This window comes from Sebastes umbrosus, chromosome 15 (assembly GCF_015220745.1).
Source record: "Sebastes umbrosus isolate fSebUmb1 chromosome 15, fSebUmb1.pri, whole genome shotgun sequence".
Lineage (NCBI taxonomy): Eukaryota > Metazoa > Chordata > Actinopteri > Perciformes > Sebastidae > Sebastes > Sebastes umbrosus.
Genome location: NC_051283.1, coordinates 6,046,272 through 6,060,075, shown reverse-complemented (window position 1 = coordinate 6,060,075; position 13,804 = coordinate 6,046,272). Strand labels below are relative to the sequence as shown.

General features: G+C 40.6%; 1 protein-coding gene across 2 annotated transcripts in view; it reads right to left on the bottom strand.

Annotated features, from left to right (window-relative positions):
- The window catches only part of ube2e1 (ubiquitin-conjugating enzyme E2E 1), a 106,290-nt gene extending 93,091 nt beyond the window's left edge, over nt 1-13,199 (bottom strand). The window contains exons 1-2 of one of the 2 annotated variants that reach the window (XM_037794014.1): nt 13,043-13,199; nt 8,186-8,383 (exon numbers count right to left, since the gene is read on the bottom strand). In XM_037794014.1, the coding sequence (XP_037649942.1) occupies nt 8,186-8,376 (191 nt within the window). In that variant the 5' untranslated portion in view covers nt 8,377-8,383; nt 13,043-13,199. The remainder of the gene's footprint in view (nt 1-8,185; nt 8,384-13,042) is intronic. The other variant, XM_037794013.1, reaches the window with a different exon arrangement.
- Nucleotides 13,200-13,804: the final 605 nt, after the last annotated feature.

Below are 13,804 nucleotides of genomic sequence, written 5' to 3'. Positions count from 1 at the left end.
ACTCTAGCTTTAAAACTGAAACCCTCTACAACCTCCGAAAGATCGATTGCTTTAATGCGTTAAAGAAATTACTGGCGTTAAAACGAATTTGCGTTAACACGTTATTATCACGTTAACTTTGACAGCCTTGGTACTAACAGTTTGTTTTCTCAACGGCTGTTTCACAGGTTAAGAATGAACTTTAAAACTGAATAAATGAAATGTTCTGTTATTTCTCCGTCATCTCAGACTCCGACAGTGGCCATAGTGTCTCAAAGTGCAGCTGCAGGCTACCAGTAAGATACTGTACACAGTGTCGTCTTTGAAGTGTTTTTTAACTTCGGATACATGCAAGTAGGCATGGGGCGGAGAGAAAAAGAAAACTGGTAAAATCGCAGATCCTGCTTTTGACTTGCAAGCTCAAAATCTAAAGCTTATTTAGATCGATTTTCGATTTTGAATTGAAATGGTGACACCCCATTTGTGTCCTTTTCCATTCCCCCTTGCGTCTTGTTTTCACATGCATCCCTGCTGTAGCTCAAAATATTCAGGGATGCCATAAACACAACAAAACAAAACAATTGACTATTCTTATTGATCATGCAGTCAGTTCACTCAGCTGTTTGTTAGCTGGGACATAAAAATAATTTGCTTTTGCAAGCAAGAGGGAGAAGAAAGACAAGCAGTCGATGGTGACATGATATATTGTTTCAGCATCGACTTGGCAATGAATGGATGTGCAACAGTCACACTGCAAAGCAATGTGAGGCTCATTTACATTACACTACAGCGGCTGGAGAGAAGAGTCTTTTGTCAAACGTGTTATAAAATGCTACCTTACTGTACACTGCTGGAGAGAAAATCTACTGTATGTAATGTGTCTGCAGAAGAGTCGTAGGGGATTGTACAAACATGCTGCATCTTTTATTTTTGAGGAAACAGTATCTTATTTCTGTCAATCAGGCAAGGCAAAAGTCTCAAATGTAAAAATAGTTACTAATTATAAGTAAATTACTAATGATTTTTTCAAATATTACCTACTGGTTCCCCATGTTGAGATAGAATGAGTACTAACTATCAAGTTACAATTGTCTCGCCACTACAACCATGGCTTAGCAGCAACGAAACAAAATTGATTGTTCAGTGATGGATACCACCACTACTTCATCTTGGACAATGATGATGGAACTATCTATTAAACATAATTTGCAAACCTAAAGGCCCTGTCATACCAAAAAGTGGAAAAGCAAAGTTTGTTCATGCATCCTTGTAAAATAGCTGGTGCTACAAGCTTGGTGAAGTGGTGACTACATACAGGACTAATGCTTGCTTAATTAAGGCGGTAGGCAGTATATTTTTGGCATCATTGGGCAAAAATTCCATAATAACCTTTCAGCATATTATAATTCAAGTGTTCTGAGAGATAACTAGACTTCTGCTCCTCCTCATGGCTCTGTTTTCAGGCTTTAAAAAATCTAGCCTGTGACGGGAGACTTTGACCAATCACAGGTAATTTCATTGAGAGAGCATTCCTATTGGCTTTGCTCCGATCATGTGACCGTACACTACAAGATGATTCTGAAAACATTTGAGGCTAGAAATAGGTATTAACATAACATAATATTGATTCATATTTGATCAGCGCTGCCTAGTTTGACCGTTTGGTCGGAGTTCGCGAGTGATTGACAGCCGGCTCTCTTAGACGGCAGCTGGACAGAAGACCTCAGATCAGCTCTTACTGCTTGTTTTCCTCCGGTCTGTGAAATCTTGCAGATGCCGTTAGGAGCACCGGAGGACACAGAGGAACATGATTTTTTTCAGGTTACCTGTTTCATGTACTACTGTCACGATATAGCAACCGTTTTATAAAAATAACTTTTTTTAAATCATATTTGCTCCAATCTCGCCTACTTCAGCTTTAATGCTTGGTGACTACTGTAACTGTAAATATGTAGGTGTCCTCAAAAAAGCATTCAATTTTAAATACATACCCATCTGTGTTTCTTATTTATGCAAACCAGCTAACACAGTTTGCAGACACTGTGTCACTATACGACTTTCCAGCGCTGTAATGGCAGCCTCGCAATGTAATTGGTGATTTGGGCAGACATGGAGGAGGAGAGTGAAGTTACCAGACATTTGCACACAGTAGTTTATTTTGACAGTGTTTTGTCAGCTTTTTTTAATTGAAAGATGAGCAAATCCTGCAGGAAAAGTCAAGTCTTTCTTTCTTTTGGTGTACTCTAAAATACAAATTTGTGTGATTTTTATATTTGACTGACTGAAATCATGCAGGTATTTATTTTTCTGCTGTTAACCTTAAAACCTGTCACACTGAAATTATTGTTCTCTGGAACCTTAAAGCTTACATTTTGAATGAATTTTAGTTTTACTGTTTACAAGTGTTGTTTCATGTGAAGCAGTTGTTTTTGTTTCTATGGAAGTTCCAAATAAAAGAAGAAAATAATAAAATGTGATGAAGTACAGTTACAGTATGGTTATTTTAAACCATTTCTTAATTGAATTTACAGAACAGTAACTGTGTCGTGATATATAATTACATATACCGTGAGGATTTTGGCCATATCGTCCACACCGTGTGTTGTGTGTTTGAAATACATGTTGTCTTGTGTACAAAAAAACTGTACAAAGTGCTCCCTTGTGCGAGGTTTTTGTTGTATTCTGGGATAAAAAAGAAAACAGTAACTGAAGAATACAAGGCCAGCTACAGGAATGTAAGTACAAAAATGTCAATTACAACACTTCCCCATGAAAGAACTCCAGGAATGGAGGGAACATCAGAGGTTGGTTGATGATACATAACTAAGAGTATCCAAAGGGGGATTTTCCTTTTAACTCTCCTCGGTGAGGAAATGACTGCACACGACTCACTTGGGGAAGGAGGAGGAAAAAAAAGACATATATTTGCAAAGGAGCCTGTAATACAATCTCCACGGTTATGGAGTCATTCTCAGCTCGAGTGCGTGCTGTGTAATTTTATCTGCAGTATTTCCTGAGGTGGCACATTTTGACGGCTGAAGCTGGGGACCTGTTAGGGAGAGTGCTGCAATGAACAAGGCCGGGGAATCCAAAAGGGAAAAGAGCTGATTATACTGCGAGTTCCTCGTGCTCGTGCATTGCCTCTTTAACCAAACACTTGCTTTCTCTAATGTTCCACAGCTCATTGCATTTGATAATCCCTTGAGACACTGCGAGAAACTATTACATTCTGCATGCCTCGACAAATGCAAATAAGTCAATATCATCTGAGCCTAGTTTTTATGATGGAAAACACCAGCGTTGGCTTGTGTGTGTGGAGCAGCCGGTGATTTATTAGAGGAACTAGCACTGAAAAGCAACTAAATAACGCTGTGCCTGTCAACCTTCCTATAAAATGTTAACCCTCGAGCTCCTTATTTTTTATGTTGTGGCCAACTCTGGTGATAAGAAGTCATCTCTGTATTTATTTTCAAACTGTCTGCTGTGGCCACAGGATTTTTTTCCCCCAGGAAATATCTGGTGCAGAGTATAGCTACAAGAGCAACGGCAGAGGCTTTCATTAAAATAGATCCCAGGGAGTTATGATGACAGAGAGCCAGTAGCTAGCAGACTTCATACTGAGTAGATGGCTTGGATTTACTTTTATGCCACTGAAACAAACAATGACCAATTCATATTTTGGATGGCAGGGACAGAAGGGCACTTGTTTTTTTTCCCCCACATATGACACTTAAGATCTCACTAGCTTCAACCAAAATGCTTGTTGGATGGTCAAATGGTGTGTGCCTGTCCACACCTTTCCAAATTCAGAACTGGGATGCTGTGTCAGGTGATTTTTAGAGCTGCAACAATTAATTGATTAGTTGTCAACTATTAAATTAATCGCAAACTATTTTGATAATCGGTTTGAGTCATTTTTTAACAATAAAACTGTCAAAATTCTCTGATTGCAGCTTCTTAAATGTGAATATTTTCTGGTTTCTTTTACTCCTCTATTACAGTAAACTGGATATTTTTGAGTTGTGGACAAAACAAGACATTTGAGGACGTCATCTTGGGCTTTGGGAAACACTGATTGACATTTTTAACCATTTTCTGACATTTTATAGACCAAACAACTAATTGATTAATCGAGAAAATAATCAATGGATTAATCTACAATGAAAATAATAGTTGCAGCCCTAGGGGATTTTTGTAATTTTCAGAATCTGATAATCTGGCAATCACACCCACTTCACACAGAGATTGACCTGGGACCTGTTCTTCAAATGTATATTAACTAATTCAGGCTAACAAGCAGATATCAGGGTAAACAAGTCCTGTTTATTCTCATCCAGCTAATTTGGCTCTTTGAAAGCAGTTTGAGGATTGATTTGTGAATCCTGGATGAAGTTATCTTGGGTAAAGAATATCGAATAGTCTATTTCTCTTCGGAATAGGGATGCACCGATATCGATACCAGTGTCGGGTATCGGGTCCGATACTATGCTCATGTACTCGTACTCGCAAAATGGCTCAGATACAACGGCACCAATACCACTTTACGGTGGTGCGCCCGACCCCGCTGGGCCGGGATCCCACCTCAGCCGGCGCGCGCCGGCCCTCACTTTCATTGCGCCATGGGGTTTTGCTTTCACCCTCTGACTCGCGCATGCGTTAGACACCTTGATCCGTGTTTCAAGATGGGCCAGGTGGATTGCCGACATCGCCGCAGACCCCTGGCGCCTTTTACATGTGCCGAGCCCCGATCTGGCAGCACGACGCGGTTGGGGCGCACTGAGGACAGTCTGCCCCGGTCGACAGTCGCACCAGGAGCAGGGGGCCGCCCCCGGCGGGGAGAGAGGGCCTCGGCGAGAACTTTGTCCACGGTGTGGCGAGGTCCAGGCAGGGAGCGTTGTAAAGCTGCAGCCGTGAGCCACCTTCGCCCTGAGCCTTTCCAAGCCGACCTAGAGCCGGTCGCGGCACACCGCCTCGTATGCAGGACTCCCCAGCCTGCCATGTGTCACTCTCACCCTCCAGCTGGCTGTTAACGAGGGTCTTTTGGCACAGAGAAGTACTCGTATCGGTACTCGGTATCGACGAGTACCCAAATGTAAGTACTTGTACTTGTACTTGTACTTGTACTCAGTCTGAAAAAGTGGTATCGGTGCATCCCTACTTAGGAAGGTTCCTAATTGAGTGAAATAACCCAGAAGAATTAAGTGACTGAGCTGTTTGCATTCTCTAAATATCAAGGAAAAGTGCTTCAATGCTTCCTTTCTTACCTCCTTTAGCATAGGATACACTGGATCATCATTTATGAAAGGAAAACATAGGCACACAAACAAAGCGACGCATCATTTGGCCTTCAATACCATCCGCCGTCGCCGTTTAATTGTACATTATGGATAAATTGAAAGCTTCCCTCTTAGGGGGTGTGATTCTGTTTTGGACAGGATTCCTTACTTGAATCGTAACTTGATTTGAGCCAGGGTTTAAATTCCTCTCTTAAGCTCTCTTTTTTCATTCTTTCACAACTATTTCTAACCCTTTACGTGTGAACATCCGAACGAGTGCCACATGTTGTTCGCTGAGAGACCATTCTGAAAATATGTGTCCTTTTTCCCATATTAAAACGATATCTCATATCTCCCCCTTCTTCTGTTCTAGTATAATCCGGCCCTTAACTTACTGTCCAGTTAGCAACCAAGAGCACAAGTGGACAGTACCTCACCGAGCTTCCAGCAACACCTACGTCACAAAGACACCTTAGTGAGTTCTGCTGTACCACTTCATGGTGTGACTGGACACTTACAGTACAGGTGGTCATGCTCCTTTGGTTACACTGGAGTGGCTCCACCCGCCCTTCAATGTTTGATTATAAAACACTCCATGTACTGATTTGAAAACGAAGAGAAGTTGAATTATGCTCCGTTATTTTGGCGACATTGCTTCTAGCACTTGTAATAAGTGGCCCAGTGTAGAGAACAACGAGGTCTCTCTCAACAGCTCTGGTATCAGCATCAACACACGAGGTGAACTGGCTGCGCTGCTTGCCAGGCTTATTGCCCAATCAGATAACAACTGCTGTTGTCCCCCTGTGCCATCACCCCATGATGTCCGATGCCAACCCGCTATGAAGTGGTTATAAACTGAGTCAATGCTGTGTTACATCAGGGGGACTGGACAAAAACACCAGGGGGGTGTTTAAAGTGAAAACGTCTGGCACTGGAGCTTTCTGGATGAAATTATGTGTTTAATCCCGACGGTGCACATCATTTATCAGCAGCCTTTAAGTCAATATGTTGGTGGAAAGAGCAGTGACATGTGTTAACACAACCGACTTCCAGACAGCTATCAGCACATAATGGAGCACGTTTTAGCATAATGAGCACATATTTAAACCTCTCTTTCAGTGCTCTCTTATAATGGATCAAACAGGACGCATAAAACGGTGTTCCTTCGCTGATGTATACACCTGACAGCAAGACGTTCAATAAACCAAAAAAAAAAAACAATTCCTTGCTACCATTTAGGCTATGTTCACATTACAGGGCTAAATGCCCAAATCCGTTTTTTTTGCCCAGATCCGAACTTTCTGCTTCAACAGCTCATATTCACGTTTTAACTGACCCATATCTGACATCAGTGTGAACGGATCTCTGCCCTGAAACCCCTCACATGTAACCAGTAACGTCACACACACGGGGGACTGTCGTACGACAGCCCATTGTTCCAAAAATACACACTAGAGTTGTTGGACTGCCAGACTCCTTTAACATATTGCTCAATTTAACAGATCTGGGTTCCCTGGCTGTTACACAGATGTTACTTCTAAATCATAACGTATGACTTTGTATGACTCCTAAAGAAAGACTTTTCATTTCGGTTGATATCTAACTCTAACAGCTCTTCTGTGAACTAAGTTAAAATAAACTAAAGTAAGATTTGTGACGTTACTGTTTGACATCCCGAAACACCGCCAGTCAGCGCCTCGACGCAATTTTTATAACGTGATTTAATTAAATCTGGATTCTGCTTTGCGAAACATGACGAATTTATCAGATGAACTGAGTAAACGGTGAAAAAGTCAGTTTGCTAAGTTAATTTACATTTTAAATGACTGACGAGGTAAATAAAGTCTTCATCTGTTTCATACTGTCGGAACAAAACCTCTGTTAACATGTTGTTAAATTTAACGGAGCCAAGCTTACCGGTAAACATTTGTTCCTTCTAAAAGATCATTTATAATTTCATATGACTCATTAACAGACACTGACTCATTCGGCGAACATGATTTAATATAATTTGGGATTCATTATAGCTCCATAAACATGATGTTTCCCAGATGATGCTCATCTGCCTCAACGACGCAGTTGACACAGCTGATTCTTTAAATCGGAGTTCTACTGAAAGAAACATGACGTCAAAGAACTCGGTCATATAGAAAAAGTTTTTTTGTCAGGTAACAAATATTATCAGTGGCTGATTGACACACTGCAGTTCAGTGGAGAGAAAGAGGTTCTTCTTTTTCTGTAGTTTCAACAGGCCGCTCTGATACCGTATGGTGAGTGATCTGCAACTGTGCAGTGAAGTATAACGTGGAAAAACACACATGAATTCCAATATGACGGACACATTTGCTTGTAATGTGAACGTAGCCTTAGAGGCATATGTGTCTGGTGGGGCCTTCTCAGGAAAATTCACAAGAAGTGATGCTTTTATGTCCAGTAGTTTGTGTGGGAGAATTAAATACAAGTCAGTGGCTGACTCGACAAAGAAAATAATGTCACCAACAAAAGAATCAAACCTCATTAGCACCGCAACTAAAGACTATTTTCATTATCGATGGATTTCTCAATTATATTTTAAATGAATCGACACAGGAATGGATTTCCCAAAGCGCAAGGTGACATTTTCAAATGTCTTGTTTTGCAGCACATCCTCACATTTGAGAAGCTGGAACCAGAGAATCTTTGATATTTCAGCTTGATATAAACTACTATTTATCACAATAGTATTGTTATTTTTTCTGTGGATAAACTAACAATTAATCAACTAATCAATTCAGCTGCTCTAAGCCTCATCCACAGAGAATGACAGCCTCCGCTGCTTTGATTGACAGATGATCTCGGAACACAACACAACAGTGAAGCAGAGCCATCGAGGCAGAGCGGACCCAGCTGAGGACACAAAGTAAGAGAGAGAAGCAGAGCAGCAGATCTACCTCTTGGCGCTGGTGGAGAGCTTGGCGGCGGTCTTGCTGGAGATCTTGGCCTCCTTCTTCTTGGGCTGGGTCTGGTCCCGCTGCTCGGGGCCCGGCTGCTCCGGAGGAGCCGCCTCCCTCTGCTCGGCGTCCGAGCTTCCCCCACTGGTGTTGGGGCTGTCGTCCGGCCTCGGCTGCACCTCACTGGACATGCTGACACTGCGTGCAGACACACACACACACACACACACACACACACAGCGTTATGCATATTGAACACACAAAGACAGCTCCTTGAAAACAGCTGACGAAGACTCTGTGATGTGGTTGAAAGGCCCACAAAAAGCTGATAAGTAGACTTTGGGTTTGGATTGTTTTGGAAAACTACGAATTTCAAGTAAAGTCGCAATGATTACTCAATCGACAGAAAAATAATTGCCAACTATTTTCATAAAACGATTAATTATTTAAGTAATTTTCTAAGGCAAAAATGGCAGAAAATGCTGTTTTCAGCCTCTCAAATATGGAGATTTCCTGCTTTTCCTTGTTTTATATCATCTTAATCTGATCGTCTTTGGGTTTTGGACTGAAAAAACAAGACATTTAAAGACATCACCTTAGACTTTGAGAAACTGGGATGGACATTTTTCACTATATACTCCAAACGATTAATCTATTAATCTAGAAAACCATCGTTAGTTGCAGCCCTAATTCCAAGGTCAAGAATGAACCTTTCATGCCTAATTTAAGGATGATTTTGTGTTTAAAATGTCAGAAAATAGTGAAATGTCTCGTTTTGTCCGACCAACTGTCCAAAACCCAAAGATATTCAGTCAGCAAGGATACGAAACAGAGAAAAGTACTTTTTACAGTGAATGTTGGACATGAACCATAATGCCCCTACTTGGACTTCAGCTGCAGACCTTTGTTTAGTGTCATTTCTCATCTCTCTCCCCTTATTTCCTGTCATCTCTCTACTGTCCGCTCTCAAACAAAGGTGCAAAACGCCCCCCCCCCTCCCTCCCCTAAAAACGCTAATTTTAACCGTAAGTCTAATATTCAGGGTTTATGGCAGACGTGTAGTCGTCTCCATCTGGGACATTCTGCAGTCAGGAATGTAAAAAATGTTGAATGAGACTTTGCCTGTAATATCATGCCCATATCTACTAATAGTTTCATCATTCTTTAGATAGTGTTGAGTTTCCTTCATGAATGAAGAAAAAGTATTCGTTAAATTTAGAGGTGCAACACATTATGAATTAAAACGGCTGCTTATTTTCTTGATCAACTGTTCAGTCTACAAAACATCAGAGAATTGTGAAAAATGGCAATTTTTCTATTTGTTTAGTTTGTCTGACCAACAAAGACACAGAGGAAGCTGAGGGAAAGCGGACAATTCTCACATTTCAGAAGAGGTAGCCATAATGTTGCGTTAAATGCATGGAGGTGCAGTAATACTTTGTTAATGAGAAAGCCCCGGGCTACAGAGATCAAGAAGAAGGTTGTTGAATGTAATAATCGGTAAAGAAGTTGACTCCGCAGGCCAGGAGGATAATTGCATTGTTCTACAGGAATACATACATTGAACAGGAAGGTGAGCAAAGGAACTCACAGCCCGTCTCACTTTGGAGAGACTGACATATTTGTTTTTCCTTTTGGAAGAGCAAATATATTACGGTACAAGTTAAATATATATATATATATATATATATATATATATAGAGAGAGTTTATTTAAGAAAAGATGCATCCTTTTAACTAATTACCTGAATGGCAATGTGTATGTTTCATCAGGGTGTTTCATTCACCAGTTAATCTAATTTTTGTGGTCCTTTGATTGGATCATTTAATCGTCAGCATCTATGTATAATTACAGTATATACTGTATATGGGACTGTGGTGAAAGTCATGTAGGACTCTTTTCACTTCTATACAAAAGTAGCAGTAATTTAAACAAAAGACCAGTGGAGAAATGTAACTATGTACTCAAGTACTGTGCTTACAGTTTTTTTTTTATGCTACTTCTACTCCACTACACCTCAGAGGTAAATATTGTACTTTTTACTACATTGGCAGCTTTAGATATTTTGCAGATTTTAGATGATTAATACAAAATAATCATCAAACTATGACGTATTATTATAGATTAGAAACCAGGGTTGGTAATTAGCACCAGCCACCAGCCAAATACTGGTAAAATATGCAAGTGGCTGCTAGATTTGCTTCACTCACCAGCCACAAAAACAATGGTGATCTATTGAGTTACTGGTAGATTTTGTAATCTACCAGCCACAGTGGCAGGTGGACAAAAAAGATAAATTCCAAGACTGTTAGATACCCAGCAGTATATTATTTAATTAAATGAGCTCCACCTTTACCAGCTGCAATTTACTGTAAGTGATGAACACATTAATGCATCAATAATTAAAATCCAATAATATAATATATATAATTCTGAAATGGACCATTCTGCATAATGAGTACTTTTACTTTTGGTACTTTAATGTTAAGTCTTTTGCATATTTACTTGAGTATGATTTTAAATGCAGGACTTTTACTTGTAACTGAGTATTTTTACATTGTAATATTGATACTTTTACTTAATCTGAGGTCTTCATCCACCACTGCAAAAGACCAACATCCCCCTGATTAAAAGTCCACTCTTATTTAAAAGAAAGCATGACTTTTGAAAAACCTGAAGATGGATTAATGGTCATTTTTCACAATATTTCACTATTTGCAGACATTTTACACACCAAGTGATATTTGTAACTAATTGATAATGAAAACAATCATTAATTGCAGCCCTAGTGAGGTCATTCCTCACTAGAAGGGCTATTCTGTATCCTCCTACAAATATCTGGAGGGTAAAAAGTGAAATAGACTGCAGATCTTTTACCACTCAGCCTCAGGATCGGTCGAGGTGAACGTCGGCTGGTCACAAGCCTTGAGTCTCAATAATAAAAGACACCTACAAGGTCATGTTCAGTCAATCCAATCCCTCCATCACTCTGTGTGTCGTTGTGTCGGTGTGTGTGTGTGTGGGGGTGGGTGTGTGTGAACGTCAAGGTGAATGCCTCTATTTACATTCCCCAAGTCCGGTATGAAAAATGTATGATACAGATGAATGACTGTGAGGGCATTTTTTTCTGCTGCACTCTGTTGAGCTGAAATGAATATCAAATTGGACAGGAGTAAGGACAGGTTGTTCAATAAACATGACAGTGGCTTTGGCAGAGCTGACTCTGGCGTCTGACATTTGACAAACTGCCACTGCACACAGGCTATCTGATGCAATTAACTGCATTTGGTGGTGAGCTGATATGGGAGATAATTGTGGGGATTATGTAGGTTAGGATGACACAGAGGAGGCGTCATTTCAAAAGGTTATAACATGTACATGCTCTGGTGAGTGGAACAGGGTAAGCTGTTGTTATTATTATGTGGGAAATGGTGTGTTTCCAGTTGTCAGGTGAGGACAAAACACTGAAAGTAAAAGTTGCAGACAGAGCAGTAGATCTAGCTATCAGGGAGGCGTTTTCTTCCTATTCAGGCGTGAAACTGTCAAAACACCTCAACCATAACTATACGCTTCCCAAAGTGTGTGTTATTATTGAGCAAGGCCTACAGAAAAATCACACCCCACAGAGATAACCAACAGTCCCAATACATTCAGTCAACCTTAATTGAGGAGACCATCAAATTAATTTGGGCAGCTGGCTAAATGAAGCATCGCTTTTCAAGATTCAAGAGTTTTATTTGCCATTTGCACCTAATATAAGTACATTGGAATTCTGAGCCGTTTAAGAAAAGAAAAAAGCTTTAAGAAAAGAAAAAAAGGTAGAAAAGGCACAAGGTAATTACAATACAAAATAAGTAGCACATTCAACTCAAAACAATAAATAAATCAATTATTAAAATATAAAACGCCCTCACTGTAGTCAGTAAATAAACTAAACTACCCTCTGCATAGGAACGATACCCACACAATACAAATATACAGTATATACAGTATGTATGCTCCATGGCCATGTTAAAAGAACTTGCAACTCTCATAAAAAATATTTAAAAAAATAATAATAATTAATATATTTCAGACAATTACAGTTTTACAATATATTTTAATTTTACAATTATTTCAGCTAACACGTATGATATTTTGTTTTTACTTTAAAACCTTTTTTTCTAAATGTCAGCATGTTGTAGTAAACAACCCAGCTATTGAAAAAACATGACAATTCAATATTTACATTTGTCTCGCACTGTTTGTTAAGCTACCGTCCATCATCAGTGGGGGAAACGTGTTGGGACTATATCTGGTTACAGAAGTTTATTTTTTACTGTATTTAAGTGCTGTTTGGTGCAATGGGTGTACGCCGAATGAAACAGTGGCTGTTAACGGTCTTTAAATGTCTTTTACGGTATCAAATTGCAGTAAACACACACGGTTTAAGAGGAGTGGGTGTAAAATGAGTGATATTTTGGACGTAGTTCGGTGAGACGGTCTGTGTTTTCAGCACCACGCAGAGCAGCACGTATCAGGCTCATGTTGAGGAGCCCCCGGAGCTCTCACCCCGGTCCCCCTGGCTTACTAGCTATCAGCGAGGAGTTAACAGCAAGACAGCCTCGTTATGAGACATCTTGATGAAGATAGATGAAGCTCACTTATCCGATATGTAGCCTATCCGGTATCGGAGCTCCACAGCGCACTGACCGCTGCCAGATAATGCTCCAGCACAAAAGACAGAATGGTTGCCCCCCTCCTCTCTCTCTCTCTCCTCCCTCCTCTTCTCCACAGCTACCACCGCCGCCCCCTCCATAAGATAACCTAATAAACCCCTATTCTGTTCATAGAGTTGAGTCTTTACGGCTGGCTCACCTTTATAAGCAGGCTGGACGCTCGGCGGCGGGAGAAATGTGTGATAATGTCCGCTGTATATTCCGTAATAATCCGTGTAACGCTGGTTGTCCGGTTGCTTTCCGCCCGTTGGTTGCTTTGACTGACTGCGAGAGAATGTGCCAACCGCGACTGTCAAGCTAGCGGAAATGATAACGCATCGTTTCCGGTTTCAAGCTGGCAAAATAAAAGCCTGAATAATAGAATAGAATAGAGACTTTATTGTCATTGTCATTGAAAACAACGAAAAACAGTTTAGCAGCTCTTTGCAGTAAAAGCAAACATTAAAAGCAAACATAAAAACATTCAAATCACAAAGTAGACAAATAAATGGATCATAAAGTGCAGGTGCCATGATTATGGTTCAGCAGCTAGTGTCCTCAGCCTTTGGTGGGGGGGGGGGTTCTACACACTTGACACCCTGTGGGTAAAAGCAATTTCGTAGTCTGTTTGTGTGTGTTTTAATTGTCCTGTATCTCCCGGAGGGAAGGGGAGTAACAGTCCATGTCCAGGGTGGGTGGGGTCTGGCTTTCTTGCAGAACCGGACAGCGTATAGGTCACTGAGGGGGGGGTAATGTGGTCCCAATCACTTTTTCAAATGTGCATGTCCTTGGTTTTTTTTTTAAGAGAAACATGAGGGGAGATGGTGACACATTGCAGATAAAGTCAGACTGCATAAAGTCAGACTTACTTGCTTAGTCCTTGTTGCGCCTGGTGGCACATAGGGCAAGGACTAAGGATCTC